General features: G+C 39.9%; 1 protein-coding gene across 2 annotated transcripts; it reads right to left on the bottom strand.

Moving 5' to 3' along the window:
- Positions 1-777: 777 nt before the first annotated feature.
- Positions 778-21,848, bottom strand: ube4b (ubiquitination factor E4B, UFD2 homolog (S. cerevisiae)). 2 transcript variants are annotated; one of them, XM_023277302.3, is made up of 29 exons: positions 21,529-21,848; positions 19,748-19,967; positions 16,991-17,126; positions 16,678-16,765; positions 16,193-16,337; positions 15,856-16,081; positions 15,138-15,626; positions 14,193-14,297; positions 12,974-13,115; positions 12,595-12,695; positions 12,291-12,405; positions 11,504-11,587; positions 9,949-10,005; positions 9,218-9,334; positions 8,873-8,971; positions 8,673-8,786; positions 8,312-8,510; positions 7,748-7,886; positions 7,570-7,669; positions 7,223-7,350; positions 6,961-7,059; positions 6,491-6,726; positions 6,211-6,337; positions 5,970-6,114; positions 5,557-5,691; positions 5,184-5,375; positions 4,199-4,373; positions 2,104-2,250; positions 778-1,907 (listed from the first exon to the last, which is right to left on the bottom strand). In XM_023277302.3, the coding sequence occupies exons 1-29, from the start codon at positions 21,553-21,555 to the stop codon at positions 1,843-1,845; spliced, it is 4,152 nt and encodes a 1,383-aa protein (XP_023133070.2). In that variant the 5' UTR covers positions 21,556-21,848; the 3' UTR covers positions 778-1,842. The 2 variants fall into 2 exon arrangements, with proteins under 2 accessions (XP_023133070.2, XP_023133069.2); XM_023277301.3 differs by lacking the exons at positions 14,193-14,297; positions 15,138-15,626 and having other exon boundaries at positions 21,529-21,846.
- Positions 21,849-27,262: the final 5,414 nt, after the last annotated feature.

Raw genomic sequence — 27,262 nt, 5'->3', positions numbered from 1 at the left:
TTTGTACATACATATTTGCACTGTTGCTGTATTTTCATGTCTGTTCCTCCAGTATGTTTGAGTAGATATGATTGAATAGTGTCTGAATGAGTGCCGCTAACTAATAATTTAATTGCACCGATTATTAGTTTATTGCTGCATATGATAAAGCCTTTGAACTAAAATAATAGAGAATCATATCATTCTACAGTGTTTTTTGTTTGATGCAATTGACTTTTATATTTTTTTTTTTGCAGTTTTTCATGGTGTGCAACAAATGTGAACAGCTTCAAGGCTATAAAGCTGTTGTTTCTTTGCTTTTTTTTTTTAACGATAAACTTATAGTTTACCTTTTAAACACCATGTTTAAATGCTGCCAATAAAACTGGAACAGCTGCCAGGGTTAATGCATTAGTTTATAACTATTACAGCAAAAGAATGACTAAGCTAATGCATTTGGGAATCCACAGCTCCAAAAAAGTGATTTTGTGGTGCCAGGAATTGGAGCACGACATTTTTTGTAAACACAAAATAAAGCCAAGTACCATACAAGACATGACATTTTCTAACTTTTATATTTACCTTGTCACCCAGAGTGCTGCATTATTATAGGTCTTACCTAAACGGCTATTAGAAAAATGTTTTAGATATTGTATAATTTGAGATTGTGTAGTTTTGTGTCCTTTCTGTAGGTTAAAATTCCCCCCCCAAAAAAGAAAGAAAAAAAAACAACTTTGGCCAAGAGACTACCCCGAACCACTACGGCATCAGAGGAAAAAACAGTGACTAGTTGTGATATAATGTGCATCATCATTTATTTCAGTTCAAAATCCTAGCTTCCAAAACAGGTATGTGGTTAAAGGAAATCATTTCCTGTACAGTTAAGGTCAGCAAGGTCAAGTTAGGTACAGTGCCATTTGAAAGAGACCGTTTTGAGGTGAGATGACTTTGTAATGGTGTGCTCCTAAGATGGTGTCTCTGGTGATCATGCTACATTCTCTCATGTTCCTTCCACTTTGCCTAAAATAGGGTAACTTGTCCATGAGCTGGTTAGGAGATTCTGGACTTGAGGCCATGCACACACAAGTAAATTCAATCTATTGAATTCAGCAGGGAAAATGTGTCTAAAGAGGAAGATTTGAACATACTGTGTTGTGGTAAGCCGCTGCTTATCTTCCTACCGTACTCAAAAGGAAGCTGACATTTAGGATTAGTTTAACATTAAGCTACATCCTTAATGGATATTGCCACTTCTGAACTTCATCTACAAGCACAAAACTGTGCGTAAGTTAACTCCGCGACACCAGACTACATTATGTGGACTCAAGTTCGTCATTGTCACAGTCTTGATAAAGAAAACTGAAGGCTAGCAATTTTGTCAGAACCCACCCAGACTCTCCCAAATGTATTGCCCTCCACTGTCCCTCTGATAATTATAAGTCTTTAATGAAGCCAACATACACAATATTACAAAACAAAATGAGAACCGTAAAGGAAGATGATGAATGAAGTGACTGTATGCACGTCGCTGGTAAACCTGTTGGTGGTGGACACATACTTTTGCTGCATTATAATGCATTAACTAACTCTTGTTAAATATATGTATATATTTTGATATATATACACAAACTCATGAGAACAAACTAAAAAGTCTTAACTTTATTATGCTTTATTTTTTAGAACCATGATAATGGTTTGAGACAAAAAGGGTAAATGCAAATAAAAATCAAATCAGGTCTCTTTTTTTTCCATTCAAAATGTTTTTGTTTTTTTGTTCTCATTGGTGGTAGTGACACTGAATTCAGGCGATTTGGAAAGATCCCTTAATGATGACTAGCAGGCCAGACGTCGGTGATGTGGTCCTTAAGCAGGCCGTCCGCCCTGTTTCTCTCTCATCCAGGCGTGGATCCTCTCCTTCAGTTCAGGCACTGTGGAGTTAACGACAGATAGTGAGGAGCAGCCAAGAAACTGATGTTCACAAGTTCATTTGACATTTAGCTCACCTGAAAACACAAAATATAAAGCTGCTTTTCTGTTGCTAGTAGAATAAACTTGTGCTCTTGCCTACTTTGAACACTTGCTTTTCATGTAATTATTACTAAAAAGGCTTAGTAATAGTGTTACCTGATTCCAACATGCTCTCTGTGAGTGGCTGCCTGTTGAAGGGATCAGTGGGGGAGTTGAGCAGGTGGCGCAAGATGATGGATCTGTCCATGATGTTCCCCGAAGGCAGCATCACAGGGTCGGTCATCAGAGTGTCCATCAGAGGATCTGTTGAAGCACAGTCACGTGCACGTTTTACAGAGACTATAAACAGAATTGTATTGTTTTCTAGTTTTTAGTAATTGGTGTTTAGCAGGCTGCTTATGGTATGTTACTAGCTAGTTTATCTATTGGCTTTCTGAAGTTAAATGAAAACAACAACAAAAAAACTGAAATGAAATACATTTTTGTTTAAATATCAAAAGAAAAAAAAAACCTAAAATGTTTCTTGGAAGAATCTGTGCAATATCAGTGTTTTTCTACATACAGAATAACAAGCAATTCGTCACATTCAAATAAATCTGTACAATATCAACTCTACCTATGCATAATTCTTGCTCATTTTCAAACATTTTTTTGCTGATTTCCACACATTTTTTGCACTATCCCCTTTGCTGCTGTGACACTGCAAGCTTTCCTGCTGTGGGAATAATAAAGCCTTATCTAATCTTAATTCAGTATTATCACCATCTAAGACAAGGCTTCGTAAAAAGCGTGTGTGTGTGTGTGTGTGTGTGTGTGTGTGTGTGTGTGTGTGTGTGTGTGTGTGTGTGTGTGTGCCAGTGGCATGTTCAATCCACATATCTGTAAATATGTTTTACATGACAGCAATATTGGCAAACCTATTAAAACACCACTAAACACGATATCCAATAAATACTCATTAAGAGCTTTTGATAAAGTGTGCCCTATATTTAAATGTCACGGGGGTGTTACAGTAGGACCTGTGTGTTACAAAAATAAAACCTGACATGGGAGATTTCTACCACACAGACAGCTGATATCCAAGCCTCCTGTATGGCACACTCCCATCAACTGTGGTGGGTTGGCTGGCATATCTGGGAAACAAAGGAGGTATGTAGACCACATTCTCACTCCAGATTATATTAAGTTTGTGGTCACAGGATAGCCTTGCTCTAAGCTGTCTATATGGACTATATGAGCTGCAAAATCCGCTGCAAATGTCTGGAATTCAATGGCAACAGAGGCTGATGATGATCCTGTCTGTCAGTAGCTGACCTGGGGTCACACCAAAAGATTCTCTTTTGCTTCAGGCAAATTATTCAGCGACTTCACGGATGTAGGTACGGTGACCTAAAAAGATGTGTTTTTTAAGAGGTAACCACAATAAATATTATTTAACAATAGTATTTGCAGATCTAGGGTAATGTCTATTATGATGAGGTGTTTTCAATATTTTTGTTGCAGGGAACCTGAACAATAGATTACAATTTCTTAAAATCTTCTTATGACTTGGGTATAATCAAACCAACAGTCAAATTATTTGGCAGCTATCCTGAAAATTTAGATATGTAAATATGTACACTAGACAGCCTTAGTGACCTTCTGAAGGCATGGAATTGCTTGTAACCTGCATGGAAATTGGTAGGGCTGGACCCGAATATCTGAATATTAGGTCATTGTGGTGGTATCCGAATATTAATTTTGAGATCCAGATACTCGGATTTCCGGATTTACTCGCTATCCTAAACTGGCATTAGCAGCCAAATACTGCCTGTGCGTTCCTGCCACTTCCACCCCGTCGGAGCGCATTTTCTCGAAGGCTGGCTACATTGTGAACAAAACCAGGAGTTCACTTTTGCCCGAAAATGTCGATATGCTCATTTTCCTGGTACATAACATGAAGTGTGTGTAGGTAGATTACTGAAATGTCCTTTCTTGTACTCTTATTTATATTATATACATACATATTATTTAATTAGGTAAATGTGTCATTTTCTAAATTAGTATTTAATTAGTATTTTAGTTTGTTTAAATTCCCTTTACTGTGGTAATAAATAAACAAATAATACAAACAAATGAATACAAATTGGGATACTATTAGAGTTTGTGGGAAAGAGAATGCAGTGCTTCTTGACTTCAGTTATCACTACTGGATAACCAGATTCAAAAGCTTTAGCTGTGCTGCTTAAACACACTGTAGACCAACACACACCTTTGAATTCATCAGGTGCATCACCGTAGTCCATTTCAGACTGGGAGTTCTTGGCGACGATTTCCTCCACCTTCTCAGATAGCAGCTTGAATTTCTCAATGGCGATGGAGGACTTAATACCAGCCTTCCTCATCTTTGAGATCACCTCCTCAAAGAGTTCACGGCTGTAAGACCGCTACAAAGGAGTGAAAATGGAAAGATTATTTGGGAACGCTTTGAGATGAAAATTCAATACCTTGTTTTCATTTTCAAGACATGAACACAGAACTGAACTCTTTTTCATCAGCTGTGGGACTGTACACAACAAGCAGTAGCTGGGCCCCATAGTATACAAATCTGGTGGTAACCTTCTCCCAACATTTCAGTATAGATAACAAAACAGGGAAATGAAGAGATTAACTGGTATGTCACTGGTGCTTCACAATTCAAACTTCTGTTGCCAATATTTAAATTTTACTTTGTCACTACAAGTGACTGAAACCAAAATGTAAATAAAGTAAAAGTCTGTTTTGCAGAAGTCAAGGAGCTTTAACATAGAATGGAAAGAAGGATTTCCTTGTGTTTGGTCAATTAGAAGTAGCACTAAAAAGTAATTCATGTAAATGTTGACCAGCAATACTACATTATGAAGCGTCACATAAAACAGTTTTAACTTTGCAATTCACCCATTGAAATGATCCAATCCAAAGTATTTGCCCCCTGCCGGTTTCCTGCTTTCATTATTTGGTGTGAACTGGAAATTTACAACCAGTGGGGTGACCTTTGACAAGTGGCTGTGATTGGCTGGGTGAAACCTGAGTCAAACACTGTACTGCATTCATCAAGAACAATAGGGAATTCATGCTGTTGTCTTAAAGGCCAGGCAGCTACAGCTGATGATCAACCACGGTTTTCCCTGTGGCCTTTTCACATGATGACTGTGTTGTTAGAGTAAAGTTTCATCTTTCACTGAAAATATTGTGTTTGTGATGAAATCGGTTCCAACCTGGTCGTCTGCAATTGCTTTAGCGAAGCGGGCGCAGTCTAGCTGCAGGTAGATGTCAGTTAGCTGGTCTAAGAGCTTCTTGGGTTCAAAGCCATACTTCTCAGGGTTCTCCACCTTCAGGTCCCGACACTTAGGCCCACACAGCTGCTGGAGGTTAAAGTTCAGCATGGCTGCTAAACGAGGCCCCAGTTCCTGAGTGAAGAAGGCAGCACTGTTCAGGATGGCACGTCCGGTTCAAAATGTCAAATCCAGATGCACGATGTTGCCTTTACAATAACTGTTACTGTCTCATTAAGAACAGATTTCCACTCACAGAGCCTAGAATACATCAAGTGTGTGCTATAAAAAGTCCAGTGGAAACAGTGACACTCACAGGCCTGAGGAAAGGCTTCTGGACCTGCTTGGTGAGGATGTGGAACATTTCAACTGTTTCTGTAGCCAGGGCCAGATAGGAGCGAGACACCCGCTCATCCTGAGTCAGCTGGGACTGGCGGCTCTGCTGCTGCTCCTGAAAGTATGCAGGAAAGCACATAAGCATTACCAGTCTGTAAACACTTTCCTCCTGCCAGGTTTCACAGCTCTGCATAGCTACCAGTGAGACAACCTCTGTGACCTCTGTTACTGTTTTGTCTTTCCTAGTTCAATTTTAGTCACTCTCCTTTCAGGGTTTCTTACAGTGATTCACAACTGCATTTTTATTACTTCAGTTGCATGTTTTTATTGATGTCTAAATGCAAAAAATACTTGAAAAACAAACAGAACACCCTTGTAAAGCTAAGCACTGACCCTAGGCAGCTGATCCCACTGCTCCTTATTCTTCATCTCCTCCTGAACTTCGTGGATACGCTTCAGGGACTCAAGGCTCTCGTCTAACAAGAAGGTGGTGTCGTTAATCAGCATGTTGATGTAGCGCACAAACTGCTTGCCAGAGCTAGTGGGGAGTAAGCACAAACAGGAGAATAGATCAGGTTGGAAATGATCCGTCAAACCTCACATGATCAAAGTTGTTGATCAATAGCAAACTCACTTGAACTCCTCCATGAAGGTGCCATGGTGGGCAATGTTCTGCCAGAGACTCTTGAAGATAGTGCTGATATGGTACCGTATAGTGAACTTATCATAGAACTCACTGGTAGCACCGGTATGCTCAACATCTGACCAGAGAAGATGATTTGTTTAGTGAAAAAGGAAAATATCACAACCTTACAGCTACATAAATACGTATTATTTTTTGCAGATTTTAATCTACACTACGTTTCCCATTCAGTACAACACCAGCTCAGAACAACAATTTACACAGAACTCACCAGTGTAAAACTTCATGAGGGCGGGGACCAGCTGTTTGACAGACAACGGATGGTTCTCCATCATTTCAGAGAATCGCTGAGTACGAGGCTGTACAGCAGGGTTGGTTACAAACAGCACCTCCACCAACTTGGCGATAAGGTAAGGGTTCCTGATGTAGTTCTGACTGCAGATGAACACCACCAAGAAGGTAACAATGTCCTGGACACACGGCTCATATAAAACCTGGGGAGAGTACCTGGAAGAAAGGAGGTGGTGAAGTGATAGACAGAATGCTTATTAATAAATTACTGTCTATTTCAGATTGATAAAAGTATAGCAATTCTGTAAACAGATGTACTATTTCACATTTAATATCTACAGTTTTCTCATTTTATGTTGTCCCTTCTTTTAAACAACATGTTAAGCAAAACATTCACAAGATATTCATTGCTAAGACATGGCTGACCCATGAGACAAGCAGACAACTTACTGCACAACAAAAAGCAGAAACTCTGCCACATCTTCAATGTAAAACTCAGGCAGAGCAGCGAAGCTTTTGGGAATCTCAGGGTTCAGAGGCAAGCTAATACTGTGTGAAGGAGAAAGAAACGAACAATGTGCATCTTGATTTATAATATACTTTGAAGTGAAACGCAGCATAACAGACAGCACAGATATGTGATGCTACATCTGTTCCTTTTCCATCAGTCTAATGAACAGCAACATTGTCTGTCAGTGCAGAGGGGACTCACTTGGGGTAGGCAGGGTCCACCATGCGAAGAATAAGCTGAATGACTGTGCTGTAAAACTGCAGACATCTGCGGAGCAGGTTTTCATCCAGAAGGCCCACGTCAGCACAAGCTTTGGCTCGCACCAGTTTCTGACAGGACAAAGTCACACATGATAAGGTTCACATCTCTGTAAATATGCTCTGCTGTAGAATCCTGCATGTTTCAGCATTTAAGGCTAGTTCTGGGTACAACTCATCTGATGTCCAAATGCACTAAAGCTAAAGTAGCTGTTAGCAAGTCGGTGCTTAATGGTTGATCAGTAAATGAAGGAAAGACAGTGAGTGTGTCTAGAAGGGTGTTAAACCGACCTTGAGCTGGGTTTTGCACCGTTTGAGCATCTCTCTGTGCCGACTAGCCAGCGGAGAGTCTTTCCACTGGGTCTCACTATTTTTGAGCTCCTCTACAGTCCTGTCATAAAAAATAACAGCATGAACACACACACACTGTGAATATGCTATGATTATCTTTTTAGACGTGTTTGTGTACCTGTTGAGTTCACGGATGGCACGCAATCTACGGATGTAGCGCCGGCAGCCAGGCAGGATAGACAAATGGTGGGTGTGAAGCGTCAAGAAGAAACACTCGGTGGGGAACTTGGGTTCTGAAAACTTGGTGGGGTCTTCATCTGAACACATTTACACAAGAATTATGTTGACTCACACTGGGTCATGTGTTTCTTTAAATTACTGCAGCATATGACATGAATGGCATATAGTAACTATTATTCAGCAGATGAGCATAAATAAAGCAGTCAGAAGGAACAGATGAAGTTATTTCTCTCAGACTAATTGGATCACTTTTTCATAATGATAAAAAAACAGACAAATAGCAGCTCTTGCATGTTGATGAATCACTCTTGAGAACCGATAAATATGCAAAATGGCTCCTCTATGTGCAATTGGCAGATTTATCAAAAATGACAGCAGTTTACGAGCCATGGATGCAGCTTGCATTTACTGAAATTAACATACCAATTAAATCACTTTAAACATCAAGAACAATACATTTTTTGAAATGACAAAACAAGTATTTCAATTTATGTCGACGTACGCAGTTCAGTCAGCCAGCTCTTGAGCTCCTCCATGGTGGCTTTCAGACGAGTCTCTTCGAGGCTGACAACAAGGCGACACCGCGGATGGAAAATGTAGTGGGGGTCCACCGTCTCCAGCTTGATCTTCATGCTCAGCTGTTGCAGCACCCAGAGGAAGTTGAGCATGAAGCCGTCTGTTGACACCAGCTTGTCATCGGTCTGGGAAAAAGGAGAAATTGCTGTTCAAAGTTCAAGACTTCGAGATGGCTGAAATAGTTTAAGTCAATACCAAAGTTCATGCATTCATAAGAACATAATTTACCACTAAAAAAAAACAACAACATTAATTTGGAAGTAGAATAAATGACTTGTGCAACCTACCTGCATTTGAGCTTTCTTCACATTGTAGTTGACTAGAGCTGCCATGTAATTAAGAGCTAAGTCACGTGTTTCTCCATTTAGTAGGATGTTGTGGAGAACCTTGAACAGATCACCCTGAAAAGAGACCAAATAATTAAGGTCATTTTTCTACATTGACACAAAGAACAGACATAATACAGCATTATGAATTGAAGACTCACCCTTGCTGACTCCAAGTAGTGCTGCAGTGACTGGCTGACAACTCGTGTGTTCTCCATGGTGATGGCTGGGCCAGAGAAATACTTATCTCCTACTTTGGTCTAAACAAAAGGCAAAGATAGGATGAGTCATTAAAGATTTTCTGTACTTGAAAAAAACTTGCTGCATTTCAGTTTTTGTTTCTGCAGAATCACGGTATGTGATGTGCTTTTCATTCTCACTTTTAAGCTTTTTACGTGACCTTTAAAGATGAGAATACATTACAAATGACCTACAATCTGGTGCTATTCAGCTACGTTGAGTATTTAACAGACAGAGCTATGAGACACATCGGTGGTACAACTCACATCATCCTCAGCAAACACAGAGAGGCCGAAGAAGGCTCCCAGGTAGGACAGTCTCTGGATCTCTCTGCCACAACCAGGGCTCAGAGGTTTGGGGCACCATAGAGGCAACGATGTTACCTGCACAGAAAAGCCGTGACAGAGACAAACATTACACAAAAGGACAAATAGGTAACCCTAATTTTTACACATTTTATTGCAATCCATATTCAGAATGTTGAATTCCTAGGACTTAATTATCAACGGTGTGTTCTCAGGTCATTTTAGGTGAAGCTATATGTCTAAATGTAACTTAAAATAAATATGAAGTATTTCATAGGTAATAAATTAATATTCCCGGACAAGAATGCAAACACCTAGGGAAGCTTGATATAAACCCCATGCACTCTGTTATGAGAGACTGTTCCTTTGCTAAATGTAGGTCGGGGGTCTTTTTCCACGCACTGGAATTTTGTCTTGGCCTTTATCTTTGGAGCAGGATAAAGTCTTAACGCCATAAACAAAATAAGCAGAGCTCAGTTCTTTGTGCTGTTGCCAAATGGTCATGCTGGTATGAGAAATGCAAACACAAAGACAAAGGCCACCTTTGCAAATGAAAACCAAGGAAATTCTTGAGGACCAAACTGTTTGAGGACTGTTTTCGGAAACACACAGTGTAAATAGTTTGAGCCACACAGACATAATAAACACCGAAGTGTCAAAATTAAGCTCTGGTCATCCAGCTGTATACTCACCAAATTGCACACTGGGTGAGTCTTTCCGAACTTAATTTCACAAAGTTCGGCTAATGCCTGAAAAAACAAACACAATGGTTTTTAAATTTGCAATAGAGAGTTCTCCAAATTAACATTGTGTTGGTACTAATACATCAAGTAACAATGTGTATTTTTTATAACTACAACACAACACAATACTGTCAATGGTTTTTGCAAGTCTTAACATTCACAGTGTCAAGTTTGAGATCAATCCTCTTATTATATATGTAAAAACTCACACAAAGCATTCCCTGTCAAGCAGCCTGCAGCCCATTTATACAAAAATTACACTGATGTTCCAGAAAATAAAATCTTTAACCACACCAAATAAGATTTTAGTGCTATTATCGTGTATGCTAGCATGAATGATGAGCAACAGCAACTGCAATCAGATTGTCAAAGAATCAAGAAAATTACACCTGTCTCTGCAAAATAGGGAGTACAGTAGGAACACTTTGATATCGATATCTGTTTAAGCAGTGCTACAAACAAATGGTGCACATTGTAAATATCTTGAGCTGTGTAGAGTAGACAGGTGGTCTGACAGGCTGCATCCGTATAACAACCAGATGTGCTGCATAACCATTATACGCTACCGTTCAAAAGTTTGGGGTCACTTAAAAATGTCCTCATTTTTGAAAAAAAAAAAAAAAAAAGCATTTTTTTTTCAATGAAGATAACATTAAATGAATGATAAATCCATTGTTAATGTGCTAAATGACTATTGTAGCTGGAAACACCTGATTTTTAAAGGAATATCTCCATAGAGGTACAGAGGAACATTTCCAGCAACCATCACTCCTGTGTTCTAATGCTACATTGTGTTAGCTAATGGTGCTGAGAGGCTCATTGATGATTAGAAAACCCCTATGCAATTATGTTAGCACAGGAATAAAAGTAAGTTTTCATGGAAAACATTAAATTGTCTGGGTGACCCCAAACTTTACACCAGGAAACTCCAACACCGGCTTTTACTCATCTACAAGACCCTATCAGGGAAGACACCTTAATACCTCTCCAACCTCCTACACCTCTCCCCTAACAACTACCATCTGTCCAGTGATCTCGTAACACTTTCTATCCCCAAGGTTCGCATTTGTCTTTGGCTGGAATTCCTTTCACTTTGCTGCAGCAACTGATTGGAATTCCCTCCAAAAATCTCTGAAACGTTCATCTCTTCCATGACTTTACATGTTGAAGCAGAAGCTGTTGCAGACCCTAGCTGACCGCTGCACGTGTTGACTATTTTCACTGAACTGCTGGCATTAATTTAGGCTGTTTTTAATCCCTGCTTAAATACTTGTGGGTCATTTTTTGTATATGTATTGTTTATTTGTTATCTTTCTTCCTGCTAAGGCCTCTTGCCAGGTCATCATTGCAAATGAGGAATTCTTCTCAACTGATCTTGCCTGGTAAAATAAGGAATTACAATAAACAAACAACAACAATTTTTGAACGGTAGTGTAAACATGATGACATTAATTCTGATTTCCTGTCTGGTTTTGGAGGTCAAGCCAGGACAACATCTTCTTACCATAAGGGGGAATTTAAAGTTGTCACTGTCAAAGGAACATTCTTTTACTGCAAGAGCCAGTCCATGGAGGATGGGAATGAAGATCTGAAAAACAAGATAGTAAACACACAGTGCTTCATGCCACTTTCAGAACTGCAGTTCCAGCTCATACCGAAATTTCAAATTGAACATTTTTGCAATTTTCATCACAATCACATTGTGTTAGAGTATCCGCCCTTAACTCAACATCGTATCACTCTATTCACATCCCTGCATGCAGACAGGGGCTGGGCAATATATAAAATTAGATGGAATCATTTTGTGTTATTAACTGCGCCATATATGCATTTACTAGCCGTCTCACTGAATTGAAAGTCAGTGTCTTCAATCAAGAAAAACAGCCTAAAAAAAAAGACTGCACATTTATCCACACTCCCAGCTTGTGTTTTGTGATGAGCAAAAGCCACAGAACAATAATGTGCTGATTTTACTTTATTCAGTCTGTCGCTACATGCTGGGTTGCTTCTTTGTGCAGACTTCAATGCTCTATCTGTGCTGAAGCTGAACAGTCACAGTGTGTTTGTTTAGCTGAGACATCTCATACAAAACAGTCCAAACCTGCAGAAGATCTCCTTTTTCCGAATGTGCACAATAACACCCTTGTAGATAAACATTTTATCTTTTATGTGTGTCCAGAAATATATAGCTCTGGGGTATCTTTCTGCTCCTGTATGCTGGGATAACCCTATCCTAAATGGCACTGACTAAGCGTAAACAGGCATCAAAAACAGACAGATATGCTTCCCACCTGTCTGAACACTTCTTCCTCCTGGTGAGTAATGCGCACCAGCTCCTGAATAAAGCCATAAGGAAGGTTCCGACACAGCATATAAGGTACCAGCAGAGACTGTTGGAGGGGGCTCCTATGTGTAGTAAACAGGACAGAAAAAACACAGTGTTGAAAATAAATAAATAAACAAATGTGTCTGGAGGCAAGGTGAAAGAGTAGTTGCTATGGAGACGGAGAGGAAAAGGAACAGGACATACACAAATATAATGACAGATAAGAAAACAAGCCAAAGACTGTCACAGCGAGCGGTTGGCTTTCTCACCGAGGCTGAGTCAGGGTGCCTTGCAGGACCAGGGCAACATGGGAAATACACTGAGAGCGAATGTTACTGAGAAGCTGGCTGACATTTGGTTGGCTACACATCTGAGAAAGACACAAAGTGAGGAGAAGAGAGAACATGGTTATGGTTGGTAAAAGTATACCGTAGACACTAAGACACTGTTGAATCACCGTGTCTCATTTCTAGACCACACGGCCTGTGAATAAGTTAAAAAATAAGTAAATATTAGCTGTTACCACAAGCGTTATTGTGATTATGATCTCACAATCTTAATGCTATGATAGAACCTCTTGAATTGGTTTTCTTTTCCAGTAGGAGAAAAAGGATGGGACATTTCTTTGTCTCACAAACAGCCATCTACCTTGGGAGCTTTCCTCTCCTCCATGCCAACACTGTCAAAACGCTCAATGAGGTAGTTCAGCATCTCTGTCTCTTTGCATGCTTCAATGGTGAAGCGGTCGCTGGCTGAATCGCAGGACATCCCCCCTCCACATGCACCAAGACTACAATGAGGAAGGCAGACACAAAAGGAGACAGAGGCCGTTAAATAACACAAAAAAAAAAAGCACAGAGAGACGTACCATTAGCATTAAAAATTATCAAGTGTAAATTGTTAAGCTCAAACCCAATTTTCGAGGTCCCCTGAAAGAAAACAAACTATAAAGCATTAGTGATGGCTTGGGATCTTTAAAAAGAAGAAGAGTTGAGAAGATGATAAATATTTAAGAGCCTGTTTGTAGAAAATCTTAAAAGTCAACAATAGGATTCATCTCATCATATTTATCTGACAAATGGGGCCCTGAGAGTTTAAATTGCCATTAGTGGTCAGCTATAACAGCGTATCTGAGATGTGAGTGGCTTCAAGACACAACAAATCCTAGTAAATAAAATAAACTGTTATTTGAACAGGCACTGCAGAAATATCACTTCTGCCCTAAACTATAATCATTCTCGAAGCTAGAAAGAAACCGACACAAGCTATAATGCTACACAGGCACGTAACTTGATTCATGCGTGTTAAGTTGAGATGCAAGTTTAATTAGAGCATTTGTTTTTGCTGATGTGAAGACTGTTTGACTTGAAGTAGCGAATAAATATCCATACAGCAGACACCATCTTTTCTCTTCTTTCAACAATGACCTGCATAAAATCACAATTTAGGTGTATGAGTCATTTTCAAAAATGTCTAGAAATGTTGTAAGCAGGTTAAATAATAAGGAAATGATATTCAAATATTCTTCTGTGATTGAGGGTCATTTCAGAGAAGTGCAAGACTACCTTGTTCATTAAAGTATAGTACATATATTCACAATACATTAACAAATAAGAGCCGACTTTACTCAATAAATAAGAAATTACCATTTCTATATCTTGTATTTCCCACATAACCACTTTCTTTGATTGCTTTTAAAACTTACCTCTACAACCACCAAATGATCAAAACACTCTCAGAGAAGGTTAAGTCTACATCAGTTTATCTTTCCCCACTATAGCCTGGTGTGTTTGCTCTCAGTTAGTAGTAAGGCTGCATCCCTGAGCAAGCGCACACACACATTAACACACACCATGCAGTGGTGTACCTGGACCCAAACTGAACCTGTGAAAAATCCTCCTCCTCCCCAGAATCGTCATCACTGCTGTCCTGAGACATGTCAGAGAGGGCAAAAAACAGGAACGACAAGGGGCTAACAGGACAACAAAAAGACAGGAGAAGTGAGCAGAGGATTGGAACAGCGGAGGATAACGTGAAAGCATGAGGAGACAGAAGGATAAGCAGAATAAATACATCAAGAAAAATGTGGTGTGGTAACAAGTCACAAGAAAAGAGGACACAGAGAAAGAGAGCACTAAAGGAAACTATGCAGGGTTGCGTGTTTGGAGGACTACTTCTTGGCTTATGTTCTAAATATTAATTAATGTTATTTTGTCTGTAGTTTTTCACACAAATATTTATTTTGCTGCTAACTGAATTCCATGTCATGATCACTCATACAACTTGTCACTAAAAATAGGCCTAAAAAGTCTATCAAACCTGTTTGTTAAACTAGAGCTGAAATTAGCTTATTTCTAAAAGGAATACATCTTTTAAAATTATATGTGTTAGCAACAAGCAGCCTTAAAATAAATAATAAAGACACAAGAATGTAATGGAATTGCAAGTTCACTGAAGATATATGGAATTTGAAGTGGCTAATATATTTTTACATCTAGATCTTAACTACCACTTGGGTATTTTTGACTGACAACTCGATTTTTCACAATTGCTTGTGTGTTTATAAACATAGAAATGCTGTTCATTGACTTCTAGACTAGCAGTGTAAATCTAGATAATGAAGAAGAAATGGCTGCATGAAAGTTAATATAAGAAGCAATGTGTACAACAAAAAAATGATTTAGCCAAAGCTTCAGCTGAAAGACCTGAGTCACACCTAACCTTAAATCTTGGGGTTTCAAAAAAGTCGAGGTTTTAGTATGTCTGCTTGTGTGTGCACTCCACGCTGACATGCAAATGACAGATGAGATACCTAGACGGTGGGATCCTGGCAGCAAAGGCAGCCTGTCGGGTATTCAATCTGGGAGAAGGAGGCACTGCGGAAGGGGCTGTGGAGGAGGACTGGTTGCGAGCCCTGGGTGAGCTCAAGGAGAAGGACTGGGGGCTAGTTGGTGGCACAGGAACCGGGGTGTTGGGAGGAACATAGGGCCCTGCAGGGCTTGGAGACGCTCCAGGGAAACTAAATCCTCTGTGACCTGGGCTCGATGGGGAAGGAGCCCCCCAGGGAGCGGTGACAGAGTAAGGCCGATACCGCTGGGAGATGGGCATGGGGGCAGATGGAGGGTTGAGGGAGTGTCTCGGAGTAGCAGTAGCTGGTGGACTCGGGGGAACAACAAATTGTGGGGTGGAGGGTGTAGAAGGTATAGAAGGTACAGAAGATGTAGTAGGGGTGGGAAGAGATGGGGAAGTCCTCTTGGCTGCATCCAAAGCCGCTGGGTGAGGACTACCACACCCATACAGACTGTGGACAACATTGATAACATGATGATTGGCAAAAATAATGTAGTGACAATGCTTTAAAAAAACAGAAACGATTAAAGCAAGATCAGAAAGACTGAGAGGAACAGATGGCAGCTTCCAATCACATGATAATGAAGAACACATCTGAGGAGGAGTGTGGATAACAGTCTATCCACAGCCTGAGATCTAGACTGTCAAATTACATAATAATAATGAGTCAAGGTACTTGCCTGGACAGAGAGCTGGCTCCAAAGGACACAGCATTGGGCCCCATTGGGCTGCCACCTTGACTGGAGGGCTGCACCAGCGTCAGATGGTGGTCGGGGGATTTGGCTGCTGCAATTGGCTGTGAGGTGGCGGTCAAGCTGGCGAAGGGGTTGTGGACACGTGACTGGGTGGACATCATTAAGACTTCCATCAGGATCTGGCCGATAAGGTCTTTAAAGTCAGAGTATACTGCAGGAGGGAAAAAAAACAGAGCAGTCACATTACCGAGTGCAGGAATCTGTTAAGTGGTCGATCAGCTTGTTGAAGTGACAGAGACAAAGAAGTTGTTCAGTGACAAACCATCTTTAGGGTTCTGGTGAAACTCTGCAGCCAGTGAAGGAAGAAAGATGACATCTCTATCCTGCTCCTTCCACGATACGCGGAGAATCTTACAAATGAGCTGCAGAGCCTGCTCTTCAGAGACATCTGAGTTTGTAGAGGTTTCCTGAGATGAAGAAAGAGACAATACAGTGAAGGTTTAATAAAAATCACTAGCTAGAGCACATGCCAATTGGACGACCAATCTCAGGATAGTCATAATTATCACATGATCTCTCTGGTTGAGCAACCAGCAGGTATGCATCAATGAAGTGTAATAAAAGAAAACAAAACCAAGAGCAGCGTTCACGGAAAGTCCCCAGTCGCCTGTCTGTAAATACCCAGAGACTCCTGTTATATAAAGACTCACATGATCTCAAGATCGGCATGATCAAAGTCAAGTAGTCCAAATAATTAAGGATAAAAAGGTGCTTCTGTTTTGAGTGATGTTTGCTGCAGCTGTTTACCTTTTCAGTTAAGTTCCTCTTCTCCCTGCGGTCACTGTCCTCCACCTCCATGTTCTCTATCCCTGAGTCCACATCCACCTGGGACATGCTGAAATAAAAAAGAATGCCAGAGTTCATCATAGATCTCTTCACCCCTGAACAAACCATAATAATATTCACAGCTCTGCAGTCCAAACCAAGTGTCATATTTGTCTCATCTCTTTTACAACAAACCACTGGAATCTTGTGTAGCAAGCTGAGGTGGAGAAAACTACATATTTTCACAACTCAAAACATGAACTCGGCAGTACAGCACGCTGCAAGAAAGCATTACCTCTTTTCACAGGAGGCAGGGTCAATATCCATGCTCTGCGATCGGGACAAACTCTGGGACTGAGTCTCAAGGCTGTTGGAGGGGGAGCTGGAGAGGGAGCTGACACCCTCGCTGCTCTGACTACCATACGCCACCCCTGCAAATGCAAAACACCAGAACTGAACACCTCAGAAGCACAAGAAATGAAAAAATATATAATGTGGCACAGATGTGTCATAATATTTTCATTTAAGTCTTACTGGAATTCTGGAATAGGTAATTTACTGTACTGTGCTGTGTTGGATTCAACATAGATTATGAGTGTGTTTTGGTTTTAGGTTTGTTTGCTTTTTTAAAGGCTAGACTGCTTGAGACTGTGCAACTGAAGACCCCACACTTTGGAGAGACCAATCAGAGGAAACAGAGGTTGCTAAGACAGTATCATCTTCTAGGTCACCACCAAATAATTAGCCTCAATTATACTAAACACTTGGTATCATTTGTACTTGCAGCCTGTGCAGCACTGGATTTTAGTCTGCCGTGCCTCTTCCTGTTTGGTATTTTATGTATTTATTGTTTTCAAGGCATAGAATGAACAGTCACAGCATAAAGGGGCTCATTAGTTCCACTTGCCAATACAGCTAACATGACTATAACACAGTTACAAACAATAAATGATTGTACAGACATAAAATCAAAACAAAGAAAGAAAGAAAAACTGACGGTGGATCAGGGACAATCATAACAACAGAATGGACGCCCAAAACCACACATCTAACTTGACAGTTTACTCTGGTGTAGTGTGTAATTCCATCTATGCACAGAAATATTCTGAGGGAACTGTACCAATCAGGTATGCGAGCAAGATTTAATGAGCATATAAGAAAACAGAGGGTTCCATGTCTTCATGAAAGCATTTGAGAAGCCTCTCATATTAAACCAAATTTTCTGTAATTTAATGATTTAAAGTGTTAATCAGTAAGAAATCATCAAGAACCAAGCTTATACTGGGAATATTATAACATCTAATTTCAAGATATGGACATGCACTGTTGGATGAGTATTTCCAAATATTGCTATTAGCTCCTCGATGACGAGCTTAGACATATAGTGTGAACCCATCTGTACTTACAAGGGCTGAACGATTTGGGAAAAATATCTGTTTGCAATTTTCTGACAGATATTGTGATCGTAATTTCATTTGCAATGTATTTTAAAAAGAAAGCTTAAATTCAATATTCACAATGGAATAGATGTGAAAAATGTGAATTTGTAAAACCACCGAAACAACTTTATAAACTCTGGGTCAGACACACTGTGTACCATATATCTGTAACTGCAGCGTTCACAATTTTACTATTGCCTTTCTTCAAATTGTGCTTTTGATTTCAAATTGAATAATTGTTCAGCCCTAGTACAGGTTTCATATCATAGCTTTAAGAGTAGACTGTGATGATATGAAAACATAAAGAAACACATCCTTGGGGACAGAGGAGAGTCAGGGTTAAAGGGAGACAACAAAACATTTAAATTTTGCAAGTTACTAAAAAAAAAAGTTTGAGAGAGTTTGCTAAAATTATAAAACATGTTAATGTGTGGATCTTGAAAATTTCTGACACCATTTTTGAACTAATAGAGACAGAGAATGCTCCATAGTTTAAGAAGGGAATAAATACCAGAAATTAGTTTACCAGTAAATTAATTCTAGTTTCTATATAATATTCATCGTGTTATTGTGCCTCTCTAACATTAAAAGACATCATTATTGTTATTGTAATAATACCTGTTTTCAGTAAGATTTAGTGGTTGACACAACCCAACAGTCTGTTGTACTTTTAAAACGATCAACTATCATTTTGTCACCATTTTAAAAGTAATAAAAGAAATTACACAAATACTCCTGGGACCCTAGACAGATATGACATGATTAAGCAGCCATTTAAAGTGTTATATTTCACATCAGAGCTGCTAGTTATGGATGAACCAACTGTTAGACCACAACGGGTTAGCAAAGGTTCAAATTGGTGTTTTTAAGATCAGCATGGTGTGCCATACCATTAAGCCCTGATTACTGCAAACAGGCAGAGAGAAAGCTGATTAGCAAACACCATCTTAGGGTGGAGGAATGGCTGGAATTAACAACCCTCTCCTTGTTGTACAACAATCACACAGCAATCAATACAAAACTTTGGACACTAGCACTGGGGTCAAGGATTATATACGCAAAAAAAATATTCAATTACAATGGAGGTTTGCCTAAACACTGAGAAGAAAATCTAAAACTTTAACCAAATATAAAATGTACCATTGGCCCTAAAAGGTAATCTTGTATAGCAAAAAACACATTTATCCACACAATGCCCAGAAACTGTCAGTCTATACCCATACATGGCTCACTAGTGCATTTTCTAGAGCAGTACATGGGTGAAAGCCTCAATTCAGACTCTGTATGGCAGGGCTTACACTTGGTGTCAAACAAGGACACTAGTGATCACAATAAGCTGTTCCTGTTTGTGTTTATGACAACCTCCTGCTGTTCAGATATCAAGGTCAAGAGTATAAAGACCCAACCAATCAAACCAGTGTTGTCTATTTTAAAGCCTCATGGACAATATGTCACCAAAAAGGTTGACAACAATAAACTCTGCTGATAATCTACATCTCTTAACATGAAACCTAAATTGCCAATTTCAAAATGAAGCATTGAATGTAATAAACATAATCATTACAAAGTGGTAAAGTACATCCAAAATTCTGTAGATCTTATCAATTCCTTACCAGAGGTGCCCATAGGGGATGTGGCAGGGGTACCACTGTGGACATTGAGCCCCAATGATTGAGAGGCGGCTGGTGGCACTGGTTGGGGTGCGGCACCTGAGGGTCCAGGGAGGGGTCCAGGTGGAGTCTCTCTCTGTGGGGATGTCAGGGGTGTGCTGATAGGGGTGCTGGGCTGTGATGTCTGTCCTCCCGCCAGTCGCGCCAGTCTTCTTCTACGCATCTTAAATGAATATATAACAGTATATTTACACATCGACTCAAAGAGCTCTGTACAATCCTGCACAATTTGATTATCGACAAGTTGATACCACCTGGAGGAGGTGGTGGAGCAGAGGATGCTGACCAAACAGCAGACCATCATGGACAATATCTCCCACCCCCTCCATAAAACTGTGGACAATCTGAGGAGCAGCTTCAGCAACAGACTGAAACAACCCCACTGCTCCAAGGAACGGTGCAGGAGGCCATTCCTCCCCACAGCAATAAGACTTTTCAGTGTATCTTCACATTCTAACACCATTCATCACATCTGTAAACTCATCTGCACCTACTTATGCCATTTGTACATCCTGTTCATTTGCACATTTCTGTCACTCATATATTTTGATCATTTTTTTCTATATTATATTTTCTATATTCTTAGCTTATGTTATTTTATGTTACCTTTACTTTACACCTGACCCTAATATTCTATGCTGTCTTATTGTTTACCCCCTTGTTGCTACTGTAACAACAGATTTTCCCTCTGTGGATTAATAAGGTCTGTCCAAGTCTAAGTCTAAGTTAAGGATTATTCATGTGTTTTAAATGTTGCATAAACTATTGGCATCATTAGCCTTGACATGAAAAGAAATACATGATGATAAATTCATATTTAATAATTACACACGTACAAAAGATTGTTAAGTAAAGCGATGATCGGTTTTCGTTCATTTGTTTTGGAACAACATCCAGGGCTCATATGCTGTAACCTACATTACGAACAAAGTCACAATATGAGCACCAATCGCCTCAACTTGGCCGAAGAGCTAAACAGTTGCAGGAAATTAACTGCAGCCCAGCGGAGTACTACTGATTGAGCATCTAAATGCAAACGCACGGTGACAAATAATAATTTAGATCGTGTGTGGTTCAAGGGGAGCAGCTCGGTGGCCATACAGTCGGCCCACGGTTGATTTCACAATGGTGGCCCGGTGTGTTTTTTATGCTGAGTCGTCTCGCAGGCTAATTTTTGGCTGTTAGCAAAACAACGTTAGCAACTGCCAGCTAGCTTCCTCCTCTGGAATCCAGTTAGAAACTAAATGTAACATTGTCTGTCAAAATACAGCCAAGAGAAAACATCTGCCAGATGGAATCAAGTCTTTGTATTAACACGAATGTCGTTGCTTTACATTAAAATAATGTTATCCGGTTTGTGCACAGCCTTTAGCATCACGGTAGCTCGTTAGCACTTTGCTCCGGCTAAATGAAATTTAGCGGCAGCGCTGACTGAAACACACGACCCACTTCATATTCACAGATATTACCGAATAATTAACTTACGATCGGGGTTGGTTAATACGCATTTATGTGTGGTGGTGTTAAGTTGTGGGATTTCGTCGCGAGTGATTTTCTTCCATTTACATTGTGCTAAAATTCGAGCTAGCCTTTATAGCAAATAGGCTAACAGCAAGACCACCACCAAAGGAAAAAAAATCCGTAACCCTACATTGTAACGTCTGAAAAATAAAAATAAAACATTGTCAACAGTCAGTTTGAGCGTGTTTCCATTGTCATCTTACCTCATCTGCGCTCAACTCCTCCATCATCGCAGCTAAGTTAGCTCGCTATTTCACTTTCAACTGCTTTATCGTGCCAGCCAGAGCCAGCTAGCTAGCTTCTATTAGAACTAAATATGCATAGTCTAACTCGTTCAGCAAATACGTGTCAGTCTTGATTGTCTTCAAGGCAAAAACTAGGACGCCGGTACGCGGAGGGTGGCGAGATACAGTTCCTCCAAAAAGTCTCTCGTTTGCTAGTTTTCTACCAAGAATGAAACAAAAAGAAAAGTAGCTAGCTATTATACGTCAAAATACAACTGCGGCCATTTTGGTTCTACAACGCGTCACGTGACTTAAGGGACTGTTGGGAGTGTGTGGCTTCACTGTGTCGCATTGATAAATTTAGAATTTCACCTGTTGTGTGTGAATAACTCTGTGTTTTGTGTCCATCTAGTGCAGTGTTGATGAATGAACTGCTAGCTCGCTGCTCGCTGCTCCTTTCAGGTTTACACCGATGTTTTCATTCTTCCTTAAAAAATAATCAGCACATCCTGGAGTTACTCATTAAACCAGAGGTGTCAAAGTCATCTTAGTTCAGGTTCCACATGTAGTCCAGTCTGATCTCAAGTGACCAGTAAAATCACAACATAATAACCTATTAATAACCACAACTCCAAATGTTTTAATGCAAAAAAAGTGCATTCTGAAAATGCTCACATTTAAGGAATTATCTTTTTACAAAACATCATGAACAACCTGAAATTTCTTAAGAAAAATAAATTCAGTTTCAACTACATTATGCCTCAGTATATCAACTTACAGATCGCAGAATGTGTACAAATGAGCAAAAGATTTCGTCACAGGTATCTGGAACTGAACGACAAAAAAGACAAAAAAACAAAAACAAGACAAATTAAAGCTGCAAGCAGCATTGGACGGGTCCTCGCATCCTTGCTGGTCGGCGAATCCGCGCACGTCCACCAGGTGGCGCTGCGACCGAGAATGCATGTCGGCCTATGGATGTGATCAGGACTGGACTCTGATCGCACATGTAAAGTTTGAGGCAGATTGGAGCATGTTTAGGGCAGTTACACAGCAGTTGATGTTTCATGGCGAAGCATCAGAATTCACGAGGCCGCCATGGCCACGCCCTCAGACTTAAGGTGAGCATTTTGATAACTTTTGATCACCCATGCCTGGAGTACATCCTGGCTGAATTTCATATCTGTCGGTGTTACCCTGTTTGAGTTGATAGCTTTTCAAAATGTCAAAAAATGACCCAAAATTTAAGGTTGGTGTAAAATTCTAGAAAGAAGAAGAAGATTAAAGAAAGAAAATACATAAAAAAGAAGCAATTAAATAAATGGGAAAAAGTTAAGACAATTAAACTTTTATAAAGTATGGGGGGGAAAAAAGATGTAAGAAATTAAAGAACTGTATTTAATAAAGAAACAGGAAATTTGTAAAAAAGTGTTGTAGTCTTTTGCATTTAATTGATGGATAGGCGTAGTGAGAGACAGCCAGACAATGGGGTAGAAATAAGAATGAGAACAATTCATACAGCACGGGGTTGCGAGCGGGAATCGAACCAGGGCCTCAGCGTTGAGGACCTACTACATGCGTCAGTGGCTTAACCCGCAGAGCTTTATGATCACACATGTTGCATGTCAGCAAAGGTGTACCAACCCAATAGAAGTCCAGGGGAAGGGTTAGGGTTGGAGAGGTAGGTCCTGACAGTTGTAATGTATCATAAAAAATTGATATATAAATTAAAATTTTTTCATAATTTAATATTAAGCCACTCAACCCAAAAAATTTATAAAATAAAGTTGGGGTTTTCCCTTCAGCATTGTGGTTGCACGTCTCCGATAGAGGATATTTAGACCCACAATGCTGAAGGGAAAACCGTGGATTAATTTCTCGGATTATTCTGTTGCTTAGTATTAATATTAAAAATATTTATGTGTCATATTAAATTTACCTTATTTTTCATTAATGCTGTAAGGACCTTGCTCTGTAACCCTAACTCAATCCCTAGACTTTCTATTGGATTTATACACGTTTACAAGGCGAGAACATATGTGCTCATGTAGCTCTACGGGTTACGCCTCTGACGTATGTACTTGGTCCCCGCCGCTGAGGCCCGGGTTCGACTCCCGCTTGTACACCCCATGCTGTATGCGCTGGCCTACCTCTTATTTCTAACCCCGTTGTCTGGCTGTCTCTCACTACGCCTATCCAAACAAAAAGTGAAAGAGACTACTACACTTATTTAAATAGTTAAATGTTTATTTACAAATAAACACCTTAAAGACAATAACACTTTTACTAGGAATTAAACACAATTTACTATGAAAACTTTAAATATACAATTACACATTAAAATCTACTACAAGTTCTTAAAATTACAAACTACAACAGTTTATCTAAACATTTAATATTGAAAATAATATTTTAACTCATCACATCCAATAATACTTTTGACTCAACAATTACACATTAAAAAGACAGAATATTTGGACATCTAATCTAATATTATAAAATCATACAGAATGACAAAAGACCAAGACTACACTTTTAAGATGAATCTAAATACAGACAAAAAATTTGAAAAACACCAGTGACACTTTTGAATATCTAATTACACAGAAGACACAATAACAAAATCCAAAAAAACAAATAAATTTACATATCTTAAAACGTTTTCTATTCTGAAACAAAAACATCTGGTTGTTTCTTCAAACAGTTCCTCTTTCAATGTTCTGGGTTGCACTATGAATTGATTTACTAATAACTCTTTTCTCAAAACTGCTTCCCTCATAAAGCCTACTAATAGTTGAAATCATTGATCAAACTAATGTTACCTTCTGATCACCACTAACTATACTTTTCAGTGAATACAATCAAAGTTTCTGGACCATTTCCAAATAGCACACAGGTGAACATCTCACCAAAACTCAAATGGATACTCTAAATGTGAAATCAAGACTCATGTTCACAACTTTTAAGGCTTCGATTAAACAGAAATTTCTAACTAACAGAGAAGTACTAAGACACTTTGCACATTTCAGTCCTCACACTATCTGACATTTCAAACTAACAGACAACTACACATGGACATAGAAGACACGAGTCCTTGGACTATCTGAAGGTTCTAGTTTACAGACAGCTACTGTGAAACTTCGAAAATTTCAGCCCTCACACTGTGTGAAAGCTCATCTCCTCAGGACTCAAGAGGTCTGTACACTTAGAACATCGTGGAAATCAGGGTTCAACCCTCCAGCACAAAGCCTAAAGTCCAACCTCCTCACAAAAACTGTCGAGTCCAAACTCAAGTTAAAAATTAAAGCTGCAAGCAGCATTGGACGGGTCATCCATCTTTCTCTACAAAACTCCTTTATGTCCCCGAACTGTGGCCGTGAAAACCAGAAAACCAAAAAATAAAATCTTTGCGCTCTTTGCGCTCTTGCAGGAACCACCCTTCAACTCCAATCCACTGACACTCCACACCACAGACCACAACCTTTCCACTCCACTATCATCCTCCGCAAGGTTCCCAGTGGGGATTCGAACCGTGACCCTCCACATGACAGACACACAACCTATGTGTGAGCTATCTTTCACACAAGGTCCTTCGTGGACTTTGTTCTAATGATGGTTGAAAGAGGTTGTCATACAGCCAAAGTATGTATATATTGTAAATAAAGCTGCTGTAACAATGTAAATTTCCCCTGGAGTGGGGAGAAATAAAGAACTTTATCTTATCTTAAAAAGTGTCAAAAGAGCCCTGGGCTGGATTCGAACCAAAAACCTCCTGGCTGAGAGGCAGATAACTTACCACTGCACTATCCTTCCTACTGGGTGTAACTGTTAGTTTTCGTAAATGATGGTACACAAAACTATTAAGGAGGTGAAGATAATAAAGGTACTAAGGTGGATTTCAACCGGGGACCTTCAACATGCCAGGCAAAAAACTTACCTCTACACCACCTGTCCTACAAGATGTTGCTCTAACTTTGCTTAAATGATGCTAGCAATTAGTACTGGAGCATCCAAAGGACACATAAAAAGTGTGAGTGGGGATTTGAACCATGGACCTTCAACATGTGAGGCACAGAACTTACCTCTGCACCACATTTCCTACAAGATGTTGTTGTAAATTGGCTTAAATGATGGCATCAATCAGTACTGGAGCAATCAAAGGACAAATAAAAGGTGGGAGTGGAGATTTGAATCATGTGAGGTACAGAACTTACATTGTAGGTTTGTTTCTGAGACTGAATACACCCAATCTCATCTGATCTGCAAAGCTAAGCAGGGTTGGGCCTGGTTAGTATTTGGATGGGAGACTACCTGGGAATACCAGCTGCTGTAAGCTTTTTACTTCTACTCACAACCTGAACAAGACACTGCTGGTCATTCACTAGAGACAGCTATCAACTAAAACCTCTTGGTTTCTTTATTATACACTCTATGAGGTGGATAAGCTGCAGCTCATGCTGATTTATTGCTGGTTCTGGTTGGAGCCAAAGAACAAAGGCGTCACCTGTTGGAGCAGCTGATGTCCTGCAGCCTCTTCACCACAGAAAGCCTCTGACAGCTTCAATTCTTTACACTCTGACTGCAAGACACCAATCACATAGGAACATATACATGTGTGGAACAAAGAGCTGAGCTGACACTCAACATGTGTTTGACCATTTATTGATAAAGACATTCAAACATGTCTAGAGATAGAACACCAACGCACGGTGTAAGAAAGGTCAGAACAGACTTCACCTGCTCAGGAAACTGAGGTCCTTCAGGGTGCAGGGAGCAATTCTGAGGACCTTTTATGGTTGTGTGGTGGTATCAGCCATCCTGTATGGAGTGGTCTGCTGGAGCAGCAGCATCACGGCTGCAGACAGGAAGAGACTAAAGAAACTGGTTAAGAAAGCAAGCTCTGTCCTGGGCTGGTGTTAGACAGGAGGATGATGACAAAGCTGTTGTCTATCATGGAGGACATCTCCCACCCCCTGCAGGAAACAGGACCATCACCGGCAGCTCCTTCAGGGACAGACTGCTTCACCCACGATGTTTGAAGGAGGTCCTTCCTTCCTGCAGCAGTCAGACTGTGTTCAATCAAGCCTGCTCCCAGTAGTTCAGATCACCCATGAAGTAACTGCAATAAAATGTAAATAAGTCAATATGTGCAATTTCACAAGGTTTTTTTTTTTTTTACAAGCATTTCTATTTCTTCTCTAAGGAGAAAGCATCTATTTATATCTGTGCACTGAGTGCTGCTTTTCTTTTTACTTTTTTTCCTATCTGCTACTGCCACACTGAAAATTTCCCCACTGCAGAATCTACCTATCCATCCATCTATCTATGGTCCATCTACCTCCCTACCTATCTATCCATCCATCCATCCATCCATCCATCCATCTCTCTCACAGTTGTGGGGGTTGATTCACCTGTTCTCAATCACCTTAATCCATGAAGGCCCGGTTCTTCATTCTTCCGCTCTCTGCCAGACCAGAGACTTTGAAACCAGAACCTTTCTCCTACAATTAGTCTGGTTTCCCCTTTTTGTTTTCACCTTGGTTTAGTTATCCTTTCTGTGTTGGTTTTAGTTTCATTCGTTAAATAAACTCCTTGTAATCTTTGACCTGTGTCTGCAGATGTCCTGTGACACCAATGATCCCATCTGATATTTAGCATGTTTTCAATTATTGGTCCCATTTCTTAAAAAAAAAAAAAAAAAAAAAAAAAAGCC

This window comes from Amphiprion ocellaris, chromosome 8 (assembly GCF_022539595.1).
Source record: "Amphiprion ocellaris isolate individual 3 ecotype Okinawa chromosome 8, ASM2253959v1, whole genome shotgun sequence".
Lineage (NCBI taxonomy): Eukaryota > Metazoa > Chordata > Actinopteri > Pomacentridae > Amphiprion > Amphiprion ocellaris.
Note: the sequence above shows the minus strand (reverse complement) of the source record. Positions and strands in the feature narration are given on the sequence as shown.

What these genes read in the sequence shown, in the direction of transcription:
- ube4b (XM_023277302.3), bottom strand. Translation starts at nt 21,555, where the DNA reads ATGATGGAGGAGTTGAGCGCAGATGAG. An exon ending in GCCAGGATCCCACCGTCTAG is followed by an intron (nt 14,298 to 15,137) that starts GTATCTCATCTG and finishes TTGTCCTGTTAG; the next exon opens with CCCCTTGTCGTTCCTGTTTT. An exon ending in CAGGTTCAGTTTGGGTCCAG is followed by an intron (nt 13,116 to 14,192) that starts GTACACCACTGC and finishes TCCTCATTGTAG; the next exon opens with TCTTGGTGCATGTGGAGGGG.